The sequence below is a fragment of the Notechis scutatus genome, chromosome 4 (assembly GCF_049901735.1).
Source record: "Notechis scutatus isolate UNSWTSFEM ecotype Mainland chromosome 4, rNotScu1.2, whole genome shotgun sequence".
Classification (NCBI taxonomy): Eukaryota; Metazoa; Chordata; class Lepidosauria; order Squamata; family Elapidae; genus Notechis; species Notechis scutatus.
The window spans coordinates 110,754,200-110,774,213 of NC_142012.1; the positions used below are offsets into that span (position 1 = coordinate 110,754,200).

At 36.3% G+C, this 20,014-nt stretch overlaps 1 protein-coding gene across 16 annotated transcripts in view; it reads right to left on the bottom strand.

Moving 5' to 3' along the window:
* TACC2 (transforming acidic coiled-coil containing protein 2) overlaps positions 1 to 20,014 on the bottom strand; it is a 161,059-nt gene that overhangs the window by 81,657 nt on the left and 59,388 nt on the right. For all 16 annotated transcript variants that reach the window (XM_087964386.1, XM_087964385.1, XM_087964384.1 and 13 more), the window contains one exon: positions 12,724 to 12,840. In XM_087964386.1, the coding sequence (XP_087820512.1) occupies positions 12,724 to 12,840 (117 nt within the window). Of the gene's footprint in view, positions 1 to 12,723; positions 12,841 to 20,014 lie in introns of those variants that run through there.

The window sequence follows — 20,014 nt, forward strand, 5'->3', positions numbered from 1 at the left end:
TGTAGAACCTGAATTTTTTAATAAAGTTTTCCTCTGAAAAGATTGCCACTTCCACAATCGTTCCTAAAAGTAAACTCTAGCATCAGTTTAGCAATGTTTTTCACTAGCCGAATTCTAATTTCTAGCACTATCCTCAACATTTCAGTATTCCAAGAACTTTAATTAATATATTTGGAGAAAGTGGTCTTTGGCAGTAATAATACAGATCATTTTAGGACAAGTCATTTTGGAGAGTGATTGCCAGACATATCAATAGGAATAATCTCAGCCATCAGCTGACATTAGAAGGCAAAGGTGTTCCAGGAAGGTAATCATGAGCCTTCTACACTTTATTTTTATTTATTTTGTCAAAAGCTTACAATGCAATAGAAATAAGAATAAACATAGTTTAAATGTAAGAAATAGGAACTAATAATTGGGGACAATAGGACAGGGATGGTAGGCACGATTGTGCGCACACCCCTTACAGACCTCTTAGGAATGGGGTGAGGTCAATAGAGGTTACTTTGAGGGTAAAGGAGTGGGGGTTTGAGCAGGTGACAGCAGAATCAGGTAGTGAGTTCCAGATATTGACTACTCTGTTGCTAAAATCGTATTTCGTGCAATCAAGTTTGGAATGGTTTACATTAAGTTTATATCTGTTGTATGCTCTTGTGTTGTTGTGGTTAAAGCTGAAATATTCATTAACTGGTAAAACGTTGTAACATATGATTTTATGTACTATGCTTAAGTCCAATCTTAGCCAGCGTAGTTCAAGGTTGTCTAAGCCTTGTCAAGTCTGGTGGTGTAGACTGTTGCGAACATAGGAATGTAGTACTCTTCTGGTAAAATACTTCTGGACTCGCTCAATTGTATTTATGTCTGATATACAGTGCAGATTCCAGACAGCAGAGCTGAATTCAAGCATTGGTCTAGCACTTGCAAAGATTAGAAACTTTCAGCAAACCAAACAAAGATAACTCCTTTTCCACCAAAAATATTGAATTAGAGGGATGTTATAAAAGATCATATGAAGATACTGATACCTGAAATATTGACTTAAATTGCTTGATTTCAGCTATATTTTTTAGGAAATTAGAAGTTTTCAGATTACAGTATATTGGTGAATTTGGAGTACCACATTAAACATTGTCTGTAACCAAGCTTGCATATTCAGCATACAGTTCTAAAATATGAAAATAGGCTATACAATAATTACTGAGCAGATGAATGAACAGAGGAAAATATGTGTAAGTTTGTTATAGGAGTGCCCTCTATTGATCAGAGATAAAATAACTCCTTGATAATACAGCAGCGGTCCCTCTTTGAGGGAGATAAGTTGTTCAGAAATTTGGAAAATAAAATAAAATACATTGACTACTGGGATACTTACAAAAAGCTGAATGGGGATGGGATGAATGAACACACAAGCCATCATCCATAATCTCCCACTGTTGTTAAAGCAAGCACTTTTGAGTGGAAATATGCTAAGTAGGATATTAACGCTTCAGGATCTATTGTAGCAGTAAAAAAGAACTGTAATAGGTTAAAGACTAAATATAGAGTTTCCTGGATATGTTTAGGAAAACTTCTCTCTACTTTTAATTATACATCAGTTAGGAATTTGAATCAGAAAAGAGGTCACAAAATAGAACTTGGTTTGTCAGTATAGAAGGTATATGCTCTGGAATAAGTATACACTTCATAATTTTCATAGCATTTACAGCAATACCAAGCACTACACCGGTACATAATTAGCACATTATATATTAGTTCAATGTAAGAATAAAATGTGTGATTTTTTTCCCTCTATTAATTCAACATCTTATACCACTAAGCCTATGCAAATTCTCTAAATCAATGTTTCTCAACCCCAGCAACTTAAGATGTATGGACAGGCATGCTGGCTGCAGATTTCTAGGAGCTGAAGGCCACACATCTTCAAATTGCCATGGTTAGAGACATTTTCCTACACTAGTCCATTAGTGAATTAGCAGACTTTTACTAATATTTAGTTTCAGTATGCTGAAACTTAGATCTGTAACTGTATATTCAGAGCCTTCTTCACAATGGAAGTTCACCGAAACCATGCAAAGTAAGTTGTGTTATTGCAGCAACACAGAAGTCTTACTCATGTAAGAACATTGGCTTCCTAAATATAGGTCTGCCCCTGGATTTATAGCTAAATTTCTCCTATCTTTCCAAGATCAGAATAAATTGGACCAGTCTTTCCACAGCCTTAAAACTCAGGGACATCTGTTCACTATTGCATTTAAGTTCTATCCATTCTAAGAACATTTAGATTGTTAACAAACAATGATAAAATATTTTGCACAGAATAACCGAATAAGGAGTTTTGTATCTTAGTCCTAATCTTTTGAATTAGCCACAGTGGTTTAGATTCATGTAACATGCTAAATTAAGACTGCAATGAATGAAAACACATAAAACTTCAAGTAAGTCAAACAAGCCACAGTTTGTCTTAACCCAATGCATAAATCAGATCTACATGTTCAAAACACAGAGAGTGTTCTACAGTCTTTTGAAGATGTACTGGTTCTGGTCATGAATCATCCATAGAGTTTGATCTAGTGCAGGCCTGTCAAACTGGCGGCCTGCAGGCTGGATACAGCCTGCCCAACCCAGCTCCAGCCCAGATCCACAAAGACAATCATGATACATCACGATATGAATGGGTTTGGACCCTTGGTCTGGTGGTTAAGGCACCAGGCTAGAAAGAAGGAGACCATGAGTTCAAGTCCTTCCTTAATCATGAAAGCCATCTGGGTGAACTTGGCCCAGTCACTCTCTCTCAGCCCAACTCATCTCACAGGATTGTTATTGTGGAAAAAATAGGAGGAGGGAGGAGGATTAGATATATTTCCCCCTTGAGTTATTTGTAAAAAATAATAAAGGCAGGATAAAAAAATCTAATAAATAAATAAAAGGAAATAGTTTGGAGGTAACAGGAAACTGTGCTATTGGCACAAGGCATAATAAACCTCAGGCTCACATATTCCCTTTTCTGCATATTCTACTTTTGCTATACTAAAGATTTTTTAAAAAAAACCCTTCCCTCTTTCAGCCATAAACTAGCCGCAGTTCTACAGCATCCAAACTGGGAAATCTAAGTCACTCAATATCAAAGTTTATGAGCTTCAATTCTTCATCAGAATTTAAGCTAAAAGGGTTTGAACGTATCAGTAAACAGTGGCTAGCTAAATAAAAAATGAGAGTTTTCCCTCATCCTTCTTATATAAAAGAAGGGAAATGATGAATTAGAAATTTGCCAAACAAGCTTTTTTTTTTTCTTACAAGGCCACAACCTCTGAAATAGAGATCTACCTAGAGCAAACATATTTGGATCCCATTCAACAAACTAAAACAACAATACAGTTGTTGCTTAGTGATCTCAAATTCTTTTTCTATTTCTGACATTTGCTGAACTTGTGTAGTCACAAGAGCATTTGTTCCCAGGACTTTCTCTTGTTCCATGCCAAGACTTAGAGGCTGTTTCTGAAATCAGGACCAATAATGTATATGGTCATCTATAACAATGTATAAAATTATTCCCATTACTATTTGGTTTCCCTTGAGCTCTTTGCCTCTTTCTCAGTTAAATTTTCCATCAACTTATATGGTAATAACATGTAACATAATGTAAACAGCCATATGCAGACAGTGAAATAGTAGCCTCAGGCAAAATAAATGGTCTAAAATTAAATGTAAGGGGAAGCATTCCCAGAGAACTAAGCCAAAAAAAAAAAAAAAATCAGCATCAGAAAAACCAAGCATGAAACCCACATCAGATTCCCTATAAATAAGATTTTAGTGTGATATTCTTATTTGTTTTCCAAAGTAAATGTATTATAATTTCCAGAACATACAGATTGATAGGCATGTCTGTAGGGAAAATAATAAAGTATGTTCAGAAAAATATAAAGTTAATAAATGTATGGCAATGGGATTTTTTGTCAGTTAGATATAGATCATAAAGATTTTGAAACAATGTCAAGAAAGCTACACTTTCCATTTCATTTCCAATATATTAAAGAAACAAAATAAGAATTTAATCATATATGCCAGATAGGTAGGTAGGTAAGCAAATACAGACAGACAGACAAACTCTAAGAACAGGCAAGAATCTGGATACGATTCTTAAATTACCTTACTCAACAGAGCATGGATTCTATACATGTTCATGTATATGAAGCTGGACATCTGCCAAGCAGCTGTTTGATACAGAAATACAAAGAGGAGACAACTACATCTAACTAGGCCCCTCTAACAGCTGGGCTAACTGATATCAAGCTTCCTTTCTTCTTTTCTTTTCTCTTTTCTCTTTCTCTATTGTTTTTTTAAAAACATTTTTGGCTTTTGCATGAAGCTAAAGAATTTAAAATAAGACCACACCCTGCTTCTATGACTGCACAATCCTTATGTAATGGTTAGGTTGTTAGACTTTAAGGTAGCATCTTCTTAATTGCATCAAACAGCAAACTCTATGCAACATTACTGGATCTATACTTTTCTTTTTTATTTAGTACTATTCAAATTGTTCTATAAGCCTGTATGCATTTCAAGTCCCCTCCACAAAACGAGATCCAAGAGCATTCATAACAACAACAAAACTGTTTTAACATCTGGTTATGATATTATGAGTGCACTCTCAGACAATACTTAAGCAGAAAACTTATAGGAAAAATATTACAAATTAAATGAACTAATTTCTCAACTTCTACTTAGAGAAGCGTCTTGAATATATCAGGGTTTTGCTACATTCCACCATATAAAGCATTTCAATGTATCCTGTGGGAAAATGCCATCACCAAGATTTATTCCCAAAAGAAAAATAATAAGTTTTACATATGCTGCAATGAATTAAAATTAATACTTAATTCACACTGGGTGGTTCCAGACTAGGCAGAGACAAATACGCTGAGCCTGAGAGACCACGTTTTCTGCTTCTTACTATGGTTGCCCATCCACTAATGTTAATGGAGCTTATTTCAGTGAGAAAGTGTGGTTTTCACTGAAACTAATCAAAGAAAAAGCAAGCAACCTTAAACCAGCCTTCTTAACCTGTTGTTTCCTAATGTTCTGGAATTGTTCCCCTCTCTTGCAGACACTTAACTCAACCATCTGGAGAACACCAGGGTAGACAAGGCTATATTAAGCCATCATTTACAACAAGGGAAAGGAAAAAATGATCACCTTACACTGCAGTAACGCATAACTGTATGTTAAAAAGTTTATGAACTGATTTAAGTGCTGGCCATATTCATTTTGCCTCAGTCACCTGCCTAAGTGTCCTAAAGCAAGAAACAAGTTAATTAGAAGGCACAGTAATTCTTTAACAATTGCTCTCAGACTCAAATAGAGCATGGCAAATAAATAACTGGATGCTGAAATGACACCATTTATTGTCTGGATATTCCTTTTCACTATTTCAGGTCTGGTATTTCTCTCCCCACTGCCTACTCTGTTCAAATCCATAAGATTTACTATAGCATAGAAAGACCATTTTAACAGAATGGAAGCAGCATTCCTTTCATGCTTACATTTATTCTATGGATTACCAAATACGATTAAAGTAAGGCTAACATAAACTTGGCATTGAAAACACCTGAAAAGTGACTGCTATAATTATTTTCAAAAGCATGCTTTAAAAAATACATTGGAAACTTGTTGGCATATTTATTTTGTATTCAGATAATTATCAACAGCACAACCCCAACACAAGTATCATAGGCAATTCCTGGAATTCTGATGAATTTGTAGTGGTTAAGGTACCAGGCTAAAAACCAGGAGATGAGTTGTGTTCTAGTCTTGCTTTAGGTACAAAACTGGTGAGATGACTTTCAGTCAATCCCTCTCTCTCAACCTTAAGGAGGAGTCAACGCAATCTATTTCTGAAAACCTTGCCAAGAAACCTTCATGGGTTTGTCCAGAGGTGCCAGGAATCAAGACTAGCTCAAAGGCACGACACACACACACCTTCTGTCTCTCTCTCTCTGTCTCTGTCTCTCTCTCACACACACACATACACAGTCACTGACCTTTTCTCAAATCAAAGGTCATATACACATTTTTTTCTCTCCAACTACTGAACTGAGAGTGATTGGTGTATAGTAACCAAGTAAGTTAGCATGGTTTGCATGAAGATTACTTGAAGATATATTTCAACCTGGCTTTCCCCAGGCATAACCCAACAGCTTAACAACTATGCCAATATCTGTTTTAAGGGGAGGTGCAGATATAGCTTCCTGGCCTCATCTTGGTCCTGTGAATGTCAGCTTTCCTACCAAGGCAGAGCACTCCAAGTTGTAAACCCCTTGCTGAGGAGTTTTCTAGATTCTCATACACAACTCAGCTACTTTACATATTTTATAGCAAATGAAACTACTATTCCCAACAACTAATTTTTCACAGCAGAGCAAGAAATTCAGACCATGGTAGACTAAACTTCTGGCCTATTCCTCCTGTATTTTTAAGCTAGTGAGCACTTGGCTGATATCTTAATAGCCTTAAAAGGAACTGGGCTATGTTCTTGAAGTACAGGTAGACCTCAACTAACAATAGTTCATTTAGTGACTGTTCAAAGTTACAAGTGCACTGAAGAAACTGTCTTATGTCAGTTTTTCACACTTACAACCATTGCAGCATCCCCATGGTCACGTGATCAAAATCCAGATGCTTGGCAATCGGTTACTATTTATGACAGTCGCAGACTCCCAGGGTCATGTGATCACCTATTGTGACCTTCTGACAAGCAAAGTCAATTGGGGAAGCCAGATTCAACCTTGTGACAAACTTAAAAACTTTTGCGATTTGCTTAACCCCTGTGGCAGGAAAGATCGTAAAACTCACTTAACAAATGTCTCATTTAACAACAGAAATTTTGGGATTAGTTTTGGGATTGTAAGTCAAAGACTAGTTGTAGTTATCTCTATCTGTAGTGTATCTCTAGGACTGCTGGTTACTGGCCACATCGTTTTCCATTTTTATATCAGGGCATGAAAGATTTGTTGATCGATGCAATAAGCTGATGGGTTTCAGTTGCCAGATATTTCTTACTGCCACCATACACAAAAATATGTACAAATAGTCCTTGACTTACAACAGTTCATTTAGTGACTTCAAAGTTACAACAGCACTGAAAAAAATGACTTATGATGGTTTTTCACACTAATGACCATTGCAGCATCCCCATTAGTCATTATAATCAAAACTTAGGCTCTTGGCAATCGACTCTTATTTATGATGGTTGCATAAATGTGACCACCTTTTGTGACCTTCTGCCAAGCCAAGTCAATGGGAAAACCAGATTCATTTAACAACCGTGTTACTAACTTAACAACTGCAGTAACTCACTTAACAACTGAGGCAAGAAAGACTGTAAAATGAGGCAAAATTCATTTAGCATGTTTCACTTAGCATCAGAAATTTTAGGTTCATTTGTAAAAAAAAAAAAAAAAAAAAAAAAAAAAAGAAAAGGAAAAAAAAAAAAAAAAAAAAAAAAAAAAAAAAAAAAAAAAAAAAAAAAAAAATAAAATCGTCAAGTCAAGGACTACCTGTTCTGTTAATTTCCCAAAGCATACAGTTATACTGTATATAACTTTAACTGTGTCAAATAATGGAATGCTGCCAGTGCCTTTGAAATCCTGCAGCTTTCATTTTTTCTGCATTCATCTATTTTGCATAAGTCCTGCAATCATCAGGATTTTTTGTAAATCATCAGGGGGGACTGAACTTAGGGGAATGTAATCTTATTTATACAAAAAGACAAATTGATATTTGTGCTTTTTTTTTTCTTTGCGTTCATTGCGTTTCTTCTGTCCATATGTTATGTGCTTTACATAAAATCTGGGCACTAATTACAAGATAAGTAAATAAAATAAGCATGTTAGGCACATGTTGGGAGTGAATTTCAGTTAACAAATAGGACCAAAAATCATTGGGGTATATGTCTTGGCAGATACAGTATGGTTAGATTTGCTGAAAGTTGGGTAACATATTCAAACTATAGGACAAACAGTTAAATGAAGTCTTTTCTTGCTCATTCATAAATTGGGCATATTGAGCAAATGCCAGATTAAGTTCTTTCTGTGAGGAAAAGGTGTTAGTATCAATAATATTAACAACTGCAGTAGGGCCCAGTTGTTTGTGAGACTTAAGAAGAAGTTCAAATGTACATTTAATTTTCACTGCAATGGAGCACCTGTGTTTTCTGATCTTCATTGCCACAAAAAACAGTGCAATTGGCCTACTTCCTATTATAGCATTTGTATGTAGGCCAGCTGGTCTGCAAGTTCTATATTTGTACTAAAAGCAGAAGAAAATATTAAATTAAATTCTAAAAAAGAAATGGGGGTGGGGGGGAGATGGCTTTTAATGGCATGTGCATTATTCAGTTGTGAAAACACAATTGACATTTTGTAACCTTCTGTGCTCTGCTTGTACATTGTATCCTTCTACGCTCTGCTTATAAAAATAAATAAATACCAGAAATAGTTTCCCCAAAAAGAGAAATACTTTGGATATGCATTATTTCAAGCTTGGACTGGAGGCTAAAACATATAAAGAACGGTTCCTGGAATTGGATATATCTAGATTAATGAAAAGAATGACTCGGGATGACATTATAGGAGAGTTCCAATATCTCAGGGGCCATCACGAAGAAGAGAGGAGGGTCAATCCAAAGCACCTGAGGGCAGGACAAGAAGCAATGGATGGAAACTAATCAAGGAGAGAAGCAACCTAGGACTAAGGAAAAATCTCCTCCCAGTTAGAACAATTACGGTAATCAGCGGAACAGCTTGCCTCCAGAAATTGTGAATGCTCCAACACTGGAAGTTTTTAAGAAGAGATTGGACAACCATTTATCTGGAATGATATAAGGTTTCCTGCCTAAGCAGAGGGTTGGACTTGAAGACCTCCAAGGTTCCTTCCAGCTGTGCTGTGCTGGGTTGTGCTATTATCCTGATATGGAGTTAATTTCTGTTACTTTGAAGTTTGTCCTATACATTTAGAGATAAATGCAATTTAGTTTATATGATTATTCTTGATAAAGTAACAGAATAAGCATAGGTAATCCTTAAATTCCTGACCCACTCCTTACTTTTGGGCATGCAGAAAAGATGTTGTGATAAACAGCATTAATGCTAGTGGACTCTAGTTGTTGATGCTCAGCCATCTGTGAAGAGTCCCATCTTCTACCAACCTCAGAAGAGCACTTGAAGAAGCTTAATTGTGATTTTCAGGAAAGGCTTTCCAACAGTCCTTTCAGAAGTCACTGCTAAAATTGATAGTAAAAGGGAGTCCCAAGAAGACAACGTTTCTCATTCTGAAAATACTTCCTATTATAGAAATGTTGATCTATTTAAGTAAAGATGCTCTTGAGTTGTCTACAACTCCTAGTTAATTCATACAGTAAACACATTTTTGCAATTTTCTTTAATGTTCAAGAAGTGGTTATCATTGGCTTTTTCCAAGTTGCTTGACTTCCTATTCTAGTCAACAGCCTTAGCATTCCTTGGTGACTATATCTATCCAATAAATAATTAATCTTGCAAGTCTAGACAATGTTGGCCAGGTGCTGCTACTGAGGTTATTATTTTCCCAATGTATGCACATTCAGATGAAATATCACATATAGCAATCCAAACAGAATGTATATAAGAGTGGGGTGGTATTCAAATTTTGTAACAACTGGTTCTGTGGGCGTGGCTAGGTAGGCATGGCTAGGTGGGTGTGGCCATGTGACTGGGTGGGCGTGGCTTGGGGGGTTTCTTGCAGCACCCCCCCCCCATTTTTGGGCCTTCTGGGCCTCGGGGAAGCCTTCTGGGGGCCATTTTTGCTCCCAGAAGGCTTCCCTGGGGCCCAGGAAGGAAAAAACGGACTCTAGGGGGACATGCAGCACCCCACACTCCATTTTGGGGCCTCTTGCCCTCAGGGAAGCCTCCTGGGGGGGTTGCTTCCCTGAGGCTCAGGAAGGAAAAAATGGAGTATGGCGGGACACACAGCACCCACCTGTGCTCCATTTTGGGGCCTCGGGGAAGCCTCCTGGGGGGGCGTTTTTGCTCCCAGAAGTCTTCCCTGGGGATCAGGAAGGAAAAAAACCGAGCGGGGGGGCACGCAGCACATAGCGGGGCCAGCCAGGTGCACAATTTTCCGGTTCCCCGAACTGCACAGAATCATAACAACTGGTTCTATAGAACTGGTCTGAACAAGTAGAATCCCAACCCTGGAGTAGATATATATTCAAATGACTATTACACAAGCAACACAATACTCTGTTATCAGTGAAGAAAGAAGATTCCTCTGAAGCAAGAGTATGAGAAAAAGGTCCAGTTAATTTCTATTGAGATATTGATTTTAAAATGAAATCAATATATTGCTCTTTTAATATACACATCCATAGATAGACATTTTTTTTCAAACTAATACTTATTCAGTACATATCAGAAATGCAAGTCAGCTTTTATGGACAAGCATTAAAATACAACCATAGAAAAGACTGATAATGTAAGGGGAAGAAGCCTGGAATTTATTATCAAAGCAGTTACAAATCAGAAATTGCTGAAGCATCTTTGGAAAGCTTTGGTGTAGAATTAGAGAACACAGTAAGGAAAAGCCAATGGAAATGCATGTGCTTCATCTTGAGTTCACTTCATGTGAAAATGTACCTGATCTGATACCTTGTCCAAAGCTATGGCAACTACTAATTAATATTTCCAAATGAATATTCTGCATTTCATTATATTCATTTGCAGAATGAAACTAGTGGTTCTTAAGTTATCAACTTTTCCTATTGTCTCTAGTATTTTTAAATGGGTCAGAAAAGCATATCCACTCAGCCGTACCAGCTGGTAACAGAGCTTTTAAAATATCCATCTGCAAATACAGAATTGCTCAGACTAATGAATGATGAATTAGTATAAGTAGGGAATTGACCCACTCCGGGTTTCCTTTCCTTCCAGCACTCGCCTGGGAGTTCTTAGTTCCACAAATCTATTGTCAGGATAAGCATTACAACTTGGCAAAATGGCTTTCACTAAAACGTAACTAAAATGGTAAGTGCATATGACTGCAACTTTATTGACTGTTTATAATAAGGTAAAAATCTGTTCAGTTCCTAGAAACCATCAAGTTTGTATTCAATGAGTGAAAATTGTTGCTATTGCTTACTTGGCTCTCTTCCTTCTCTCTCACAGATACATAGATAAGACAATTCTTAATAGCCAATTCTTAATTGCCTTTGTCAAGATTTAGCACAGTCATTGGAGAAACTACTGATTTTTTTTATGTGTCTGAAAGCCATCCAATATGGAAACATGATATGAGATTATGGCCCCAGGGATCTATGAGCAGATGGTGCACATATACAATATGACAATACATTTGTGCACTGTGATTTTGCTACTATACTGAAAAGCATTATGTGTGGTAGACTCTTACCAGGCTGTTAAGCTATAAAGCCAAGGATCCAATCTATTAGAATTATTTCAAACATTTCCAAGATTAAATTACTTCTATGACAGTTTATTGAACACACTACCAGCACTGTTCTCTAAATATTACTGTCTTTCCTACAAATCACTCAACAATAAACTATGCTGAAGTTGAAGTGACACAAAAAGGTTTCGAAATACTGCTTCAGAAGCATTTTACTTATTTCAAAACTAAAGAATCTCCATAAGAGATTATCCCGATTTTTGCTTAAATCTTCTACTTCAGACTTTAAAACAAACAAAAATCCACAAATCTGAATTTTTCTACAGCCACCCAAATTGTCTCTCACGCACTCAGAAATAAAAAGTGTCATTCTATATAGCTCTTCATCTTTTCAAGAAATACTGGATAAAGTAGATGTGTGTGTGTGTTTACTGGTAAAAACACATCTCCAAAGTTTTAATATTTCATTTTGTTAAAATTGTAGTATGTCATTTAACAGTTTTTTAGGAAAGAACTAAGGAAGCAAACTACTTCACAAGGATTACCAGACATTTCTGCAAAGCTCTTTGAAGTTAATAAAACCACATAATTGTTTCCCCACCCTCCCATTCAAATGTATCTGATTTTCAGAGACTGCCTGAACAAGTACCTGCAATTTTATTGGGAAGATTTTTCAGAAGTGCTTTGCCATTGCTTCCTTCCTCGGGCAACAACTGGCTTACAGTTCTAATGTAGGATTAGAACTCAGAGCCTCCCAGTTTAGATCCTGATGCTTTAACCACTATGCAGAAGAAATTTATCAGAATTTTTTTTAAAAAAAAATACCAATTTTCCTCATAATATTTATTCTGGAGAATGTTCAAAATTTTCCTATGGAGTAAAATATCACTTCTACAAAACAATAAAGGATCAAACACTTAGGAAAAAAGCAAAATAAACCGGAAATGATCAATTAAAATCAAACAACCCTGAAACATAATAAAAATAAAACATGGTAATTCAAAAACCCAGCTGCACCCAATGACAAACAAGAAGTAAAGGGACCCTCGATAAAATGCAGGAACACAACATAATTGATGGGTTTGAATCTGTCTTAATTTGACAAATTCTGTTTCCTGCAGGATGGTCCATATCAATTCAGGACATTATAGAAGTACCGTGCTAAGACAACTCTTATCACAGCTGCCTTAACTTTGTGTCACTTAAATAAAGACATTGAACCAATTAGCATATTGAATATATTCTTGTTCACACAGGTCTTAAAACTACACTTATATCTTATCCTACCTTGCTGCGGTCAGCAAAGTAACATCACGAGTAGCATCACAGAGGACTGTGGTCAGTGATTTTTTGAAAGAATCCACATCAGGCTCCAAATTAATGGAAACATCAGCAACAGAAGAACTGGGCAGAAATAAATGGAAATATATTAGAATATATTTTCTGAAAAATATGTTTTTAGAGTATAGTATAAAAAGATGACAAACATTGCTGTCAAGGATTAGTACTAGTAATTACTTCAGCTTGATCAATAGGTATTTCTTTTTCAATATATTTTTTATTGTTAGCTTTCTGTATCCTTCTCTAAAAGCTCTTCTATGTGGTAGCCAGAGGTGATTTCACAACAAGGTGTATGTCTTTTGTAGAAGGGTTTTCATAAATTTCAAATTATTCATATCCAAAAGACAACTGGAAAATTTAGATTCCATTTCTGAGGTCTTTTCATATTGGAGAAATCCCATTATATTTGGCTGACAATATAATTCTAAAAATATTAATATAGTGCTCAAGTTTGTCTTTATAAAAAAGTATGACTGGCATGAAGAAAGAAGAAAGTTTTCTAAATCGACCAGGCTAAGCAGATCTACAAATATAATTGAAAAGAGAGAAAAATCCTAAATAAATTAATAAACCCAGAATAAATATTTAATTTTAGCTTTCTTGAAATGCCAAGTACTGGAGGGATGGCATATAACATTGCTAGATTAAGCCAATGTCAGCGTAATCACAGCAATCCAGGTTACAAGAAAGTAATTGTTAGGATAGACCATGCAAACATAGCTTTATTAAGAATTTTAAAAATATGCTTTATTGTACCAACCATAAAGGCCTAATTATATTAAAAGCCTAGTTCACATTTGAACAACTAGTGAAAATTACAACCACATCATGATCTATCATGCCACATAGTTCACACTTGAATCATAATCTCAGTTAATAAAAAATAGACAGCACCACATCTCCCATTTCAAGATGACCAATAATGTATCTGAGTCTGAAGTGATCATAGTCTAAAACATACAAAACAGATTAATAATCTATTTTTAAAACTTGAAATCTGACAGTAAATATTTTAAAATATTTTGCATATAAAACATTTAAAAAGTAAATGTCTCTTAGATTCACATTCTACTTCTCCACCAAAGAGGTTACACATACATTTCTTCACAAATGACCTCATTTGCTATCTGGAAGTAGCCTGGTTAGTTCAAGTTAAGAGTTTTCTGAAAACAGAATCTATGTTTTCTTATTTTTCTGTTCACCAGAAACATTGGGAAGTCTATCAATGCTTTTCAACACAGTTGACATTTTCTGACTCCAATATATTCTAAATTGATTTGATAGACTGAAATTGGGAAGCCAATACATTTAAGTAAATAATAATGGGGACATAGGGACTCATGTGGTTAGGATGCTGAGTCAGAAGACCACTGAGAGGTGACAGTTTGGCAGTTCAAAAACCCGTTTGTGAGCCTCGTGACAGAATGAGCTCCCATTGATTGTTCCAGTTCCTGACCACCTAGCAGTTTGAAAGCATGCAAACGCAGGTAGATAAATAGGTACCACATTGGTGGAAAAATACCAGGAACATAAGCAATGATGATGTCACCAGCTAATCCTTTCAATTCAGAAGCACTTTAGTAGGTGCTTCTGACACAAATGTAGTAGTAATAGCAAATAATAATAAACTCATCAAACTTGATTTGATTTAAATACTTCAGTGAAACACATTTATTTTAAACCCTTGACAAACAAATTAGTATTTGCTCACAGAGAGACAGAATGTACTAAACAAATAGAATTTTTGGAGGTTACTATCACTGTTAGAAGGTTGTAGCAAATATTGAAAATTGAAAAATGGAGAACTATGTGTTGATATTAATGTGTATAATAACATTAGATCACCTAAATCTGATTAATGTGGTAATTTTCATTTGTATCAATATTACTCTTGTATCAAAATGGATGACACTCAGATCCCACACAGTCCATGAAATGATATTGATGTATGTTTAAAAATTTTAAAAAAAACTTTAAAAAAAATTTTTGGAGGAAAAAAATTATAAAGCAATACTTGATCAATGTTAATCTATGACTACATGAATACTAAGGAAGACTTGGTAAAAAAAATGTCTTTCCAATTATGCTTAAGACTCATGAGACTGAAATAATCAGAAAAAACGTCTCAGTTTAATGAATAGCTGCTTAATGAAGTTGAAATATGCACAATATATTCAACAGATCAGTTGGTTCAACCTCTAAATCACTCGTGGCATAATCAACAGCAAATATCTGAGTCAACGTGGGATGATAACATACACAAAGCAATCTAAGGTAACTTTAAGCTTTTGAGGATACAATGAAAAATAAGCTATATACCCAAGAGGCTTCTAAATGCTATGGATTGAAGTATGAATTTACACTATATTCATAAGATTATGGATAGAGGCAGAAATATGCTTGCAACACATCTGCCATATTAACCATATTAACACATCTTCCACATCTGCCATATTAACCAGAAGTAATTTTTTTGTCTACATACCATATTGACTTAAAATAATTATTAACACAAGATGGCTCATTCCATATTTCCTGATGTTGAAGTCAGGCAATATATTTCAGCATTTTAAACTATCCATTATTCAGTAGTTAAATAGATTTTGAGTATGCTGCTTCACTCAGTTCATAGTGTAATGAACATTACAGAATCTACAGTGAGGCAAATAGAGGAAATGCCTTGTGGCTATGTATAGATTCTTGTCTTTTGCACCATGCTATTTTCCACAATGTATAGCACATTATATAGCTTCATGTTTTAGACTTCCATAATTTCCTAACAAACTGGGAAATGGTTATACCCTTATTTTTTGTGGTACATCATAGACTCAGAAGACAAAAACCATTCAGTCCTCTGAATCACTATTTAAAGAATGTCCTAATTAGATACTTTGGGCAATTATTTTTTCTTCATGCAAATTCTTCCCACGATTATTCTTGATCTAACTCAGTGAGATAATGTATTTTATAGAAGCTTGCTTTTATGCCTTGCTGCATTGAAGAGAGTCTCCAGGGATGTATTATGCTCCTGCCATAAAATATTATGTTGGACATATTTTGCCTTGATCAATCAAACTTTTCATTGTAATGAAATCCACACCAAATGAAGTGATGGACCACAATCACCCCACCAGCTAGAAGTGGGACACCTCAGTGCTTCACCAAGGCACTTTATTCCTTTTTCGTTGATCTGCAAAGATCTGTGCAGTCCTATGATTGATGATATAATGAAGTAAAATTCAAAGGTTAAATAAAAAGCAAGGCATGGACTGGCAGGAAATGGTTATGTAATGCTCATATCTTCCTTTTGTAAATGTGCATCACTTGTTTAAATACGGCTTTTTCCAAATGAATTAAGTCAGCATGATCTAATATATTTCACTAAGAGCCATACTGGTCTAAAATAAATGCTAATATTTATTATTTAATATTTTTAGTTTAGAGTAAAAACAACCCTGGAGCTTAGTAATTCTGCTTAAAGCCACCATGATGAAGGTTACACATGAATGTTATAATTAAACAAAGTTATATTCAACCTCTGTTTACATTTCTATTTATTTAGACAACAAAACATTTCCAGAAGTTCTAATGAGCTACCCAGGCTTAGATTAAGACAATGTACAATGTACTATTAGCTAAGAATACATTTAAGCAGCAGTAGCACAGCTGGCATGAAATTTTGGTTTAGTTAGGGATTTGCTGCAGCCCACAAACAGTTGTCTTATTCACTCATATCTCCACCATCTAAGGCTTAAAAAGAAATATCAGCAAAGGCAAGGAGCATACAGATTAAATTTAGAAGATCAGAGCAAACTACGGGGGTTGTAATGATAGTAGTGAGGAGAACACTCGCCCAAGTAATACAGCGAGCATATGGTCAGGGAGGTAAAAATAGTGCCCTTATAAAAAACCTCAATTTTCACCAAGTTCTCTTCCTTAACTTTGTTCTTTTTTAAACAAAATTTTGATATTTTTGATTTTGAAAATGCAAGACGCAATTTATATCACTATATACTAAATACAGTAATTAAAACAACATGGAGATGGGGGAGGTGAAGTACTCAAAAAAAAATTGGGGTTCATTGAACCAATAGTGTTCAAACAAAGGAGAATTGGGTTCCAAACTAAACTCTGGTAAAGTGGACCCTGTCATAATCTATAACTGAACTACCCTGAAACATCTGCTAAGAGTCTAAACCAAGAACAGACTCAACTACATACAATTTTTCTTCAGTGCATTACTGACAGCAAAAACATGATGGTGTGTGATGAAGCTGTTTGGGTGTTGAATTTTTATTTGCCAGACAATAAGCTTGCTTCTTTTTTTCTTTTTAAAGACCCCCTGGACATATTTTCATTTTTAATGTGAACTTTTTTTTTGATATTTTATTGATTTCTGTCCTCACAATGTCCTGTAGATCAGTGGCCCCCAACCTTTTTTGTGCCACAGCCCGGTACCGGCATCACAAAATGATCCGCGGCCCGGTACCGCATCAGCACGCATGACAAGGCATTTCCCTCCCCCCACCTCCCTCCAGGTCTTCCCCAACGACCCCTCCCTGCACGGAAGCCTCAGCTGGTGCTTTCGGCTCTTCCTCGCCCCCGCATGAGATCCTCCGAGCTGCGGGCTAAAGGCGGCAGGGCTCCTCCGGGCTGATCGCGCAGGCACCTGACAGCTGGGGGAGGGGGAGAAGAGACCCGGGCGTGACGTGGGTCCACTTTCCTCCCCACGGAGAACTTTTTGCGTCTGGCGCGGTAGTTCGGCGAGAGGCGGCGGCTCTATAACCCCAAAGGCAGCTCTCGCCCGGCATCAGCGCACGCGCATGCCCACACACAGAACACCCACTCAAACACCCACTCACTATCCCCACAGCGAGAATAACAGGAATAATAGTCTTCTTCCCCCGACTCCGCCCACCACTAGCCTTGAGGTTGCGACTTGTGTCCCCGCTCCTTGGCTCGGTTTTTCCTGCAACTGACTCCCGCCTCACACTTTTGAAAGAGTGAGAGTGGCCTGAGGAGTCGTTGAAGCACGCCCATTGGGGGTGGGGGAGAGAGAAAGACGTATTATTACATGAGCCTTTAAACTCATGAGAATGGGCTTCCTGGGCCAAAACTGTTTATTTACAACTGGGGGCCAGGAATCGCTTTGCAAAACCGCTTCGCCTTCGCCAGTCCTCTTTGCAAAGCGCCGCCGCGGCTCTTCCTTTTTGCCTTTCCCTTCCCGAGGCAACGCGGGACTAGAGCCGTGTGGAGCCGCACCAGGCAGTAGCAACTCCTGACTCAGGGGCCTCCGAGGGGAGGGGAAGGAGGAGAAGAAAGGGGGGAAAGGGTGGGGCGGGGCTGATTCCCCCAAAATCGGAATTTCAAGAATATCATGTTTGTTGAAACAAGATGGCGGCGCCCAGCAAACCGGTGGCCCGGTAGAAAATGATTCATGGACCGGTACCGGTCCGGGGCCCGGTGGTTGGGGACCCCTGCTGTAGATCAGTGTTCTCAACCTTTTGCTCATGATGGAGCCCCTTTAAATATCTTTTGTGGCCATGGACCATGACCACAGACTCCCAAGACTTAACTTGGGATTTAAGATCGTAACAGATCTTAAATGTTAAGATTTAGATAACAGCATTTCTTCGAATCTTTGTGGACCCCCGGTGATAACATCGCGACCCCCTTAGAGGTCTGTGGAGAGAACCACTACTGTAAATTTCTGGTGAAATAATCAATTGTTTCAAATCCTTGAACTTAATACACTGAAACATATATGCACACACACAGAAACTGCAATTAAAAGAAGAAACTTGTCATCCTTGTTCTACTGTTCCTTGCATTGTAATATTTTATAAATACTTGAACTTGATTCTAGAATTTATAGTTCCAAGAATTCTTAGAAGATTAAGAAAAAATGTTGAAGTGGCATGAAGGACATATAGTATAAGGTCAAGTCGTTCGATACAAAGTATTTTAAAAACTTGACCTTATATGTCTTACATGTACAATAGATCAAAACAATGGCTGCTTTAATCTCTTTCTTAAACGTTTTTTACAAAGAGCAGTTCACTACTACAAGATAATTAGGCCCATTATTGGATAGGATTTACATATTTTCTTTTCTTCAGTGAGAAGTGCCTCAGTCAGTGATACTGAGCAAGCTTTTCTAAAAGACAGTTTATAATTCCCCTTTTCCCCCCTAAAAACAATCTCAGTCATATTGAAATGTTAATCATGTTCTATGATGTATTCTCAGCCAACAAAGGAAAACTAATAACATGTGAAGATTCTGTTGTTTAATCTAGCATGACTAAAAAACAGAGAACACAAGTCCCTCTATTGCAGAAAATCTGCCTCAAAGATACATGTAGGTTCAGACAAGGAAAATGGTTATCAAAAAGTAATTTGGAGTAAAAATGACATTTAAGTCATTTTCATATATGTTTTATTCAACTTTAGCTTAGCGCATGGTATGAACTTTGACATATAACTTGGAAATCATGTTTTTTCATATTATGAGAATGCTTTAGAGAATTTGTATGTACTTTAATATGATGTGTGAACTCAGCTATTAATTAGTTTTTGGACATGAATTAGTTGTTAGATTATGCTATATTGCATGATGAGAGCAAGACAACGTAATTCTGGTTTGAAATATATCTGTTTTAAATTAATTAAAGTATTCTTCAACCACAGTGTGTTGGTATGGGAAAAATAATAAAACACTGCTAAAGGAAAAGAAGCAAATATTTATAAGTTTCTATTCTTCTTAATATATGTTAGAAGAAAAGCCTGAGAAAGAATATGTAGTTATTTCCTGTAAGTTTATACACTTTTATTTAAAATATGCAGGTATCTTAATTTCACTTTAAAGCCCATGTAATAGACACAGAGTATGTACAATTTATTTTTTAAAAAAACTATCTTGTATAATCTAGAATTTTCAAATGTGTTCAATTTCAATTCCCACGCTGATTTGTGGATAATGAAAGTTAATATTATGCATTTGGAGAACAAGATGGTGGAAAAAACATATCTTTCTTTTTTTTCAGACTTAGCAGTTAGAAAACTAATAAGCAATCTATCCCAATGCTAAAAACTTTTAGCATAGCCTAGTGTAGCAGATGAAATAATTGAGTGCACACTTCAAAGATTAGATAGATAAATTTTGAAGAAAATAAGCTTACAAAAACATGTATAGTCTATATATAAAAAACTGGAAAATTAGTACATTTATCCTCTATGG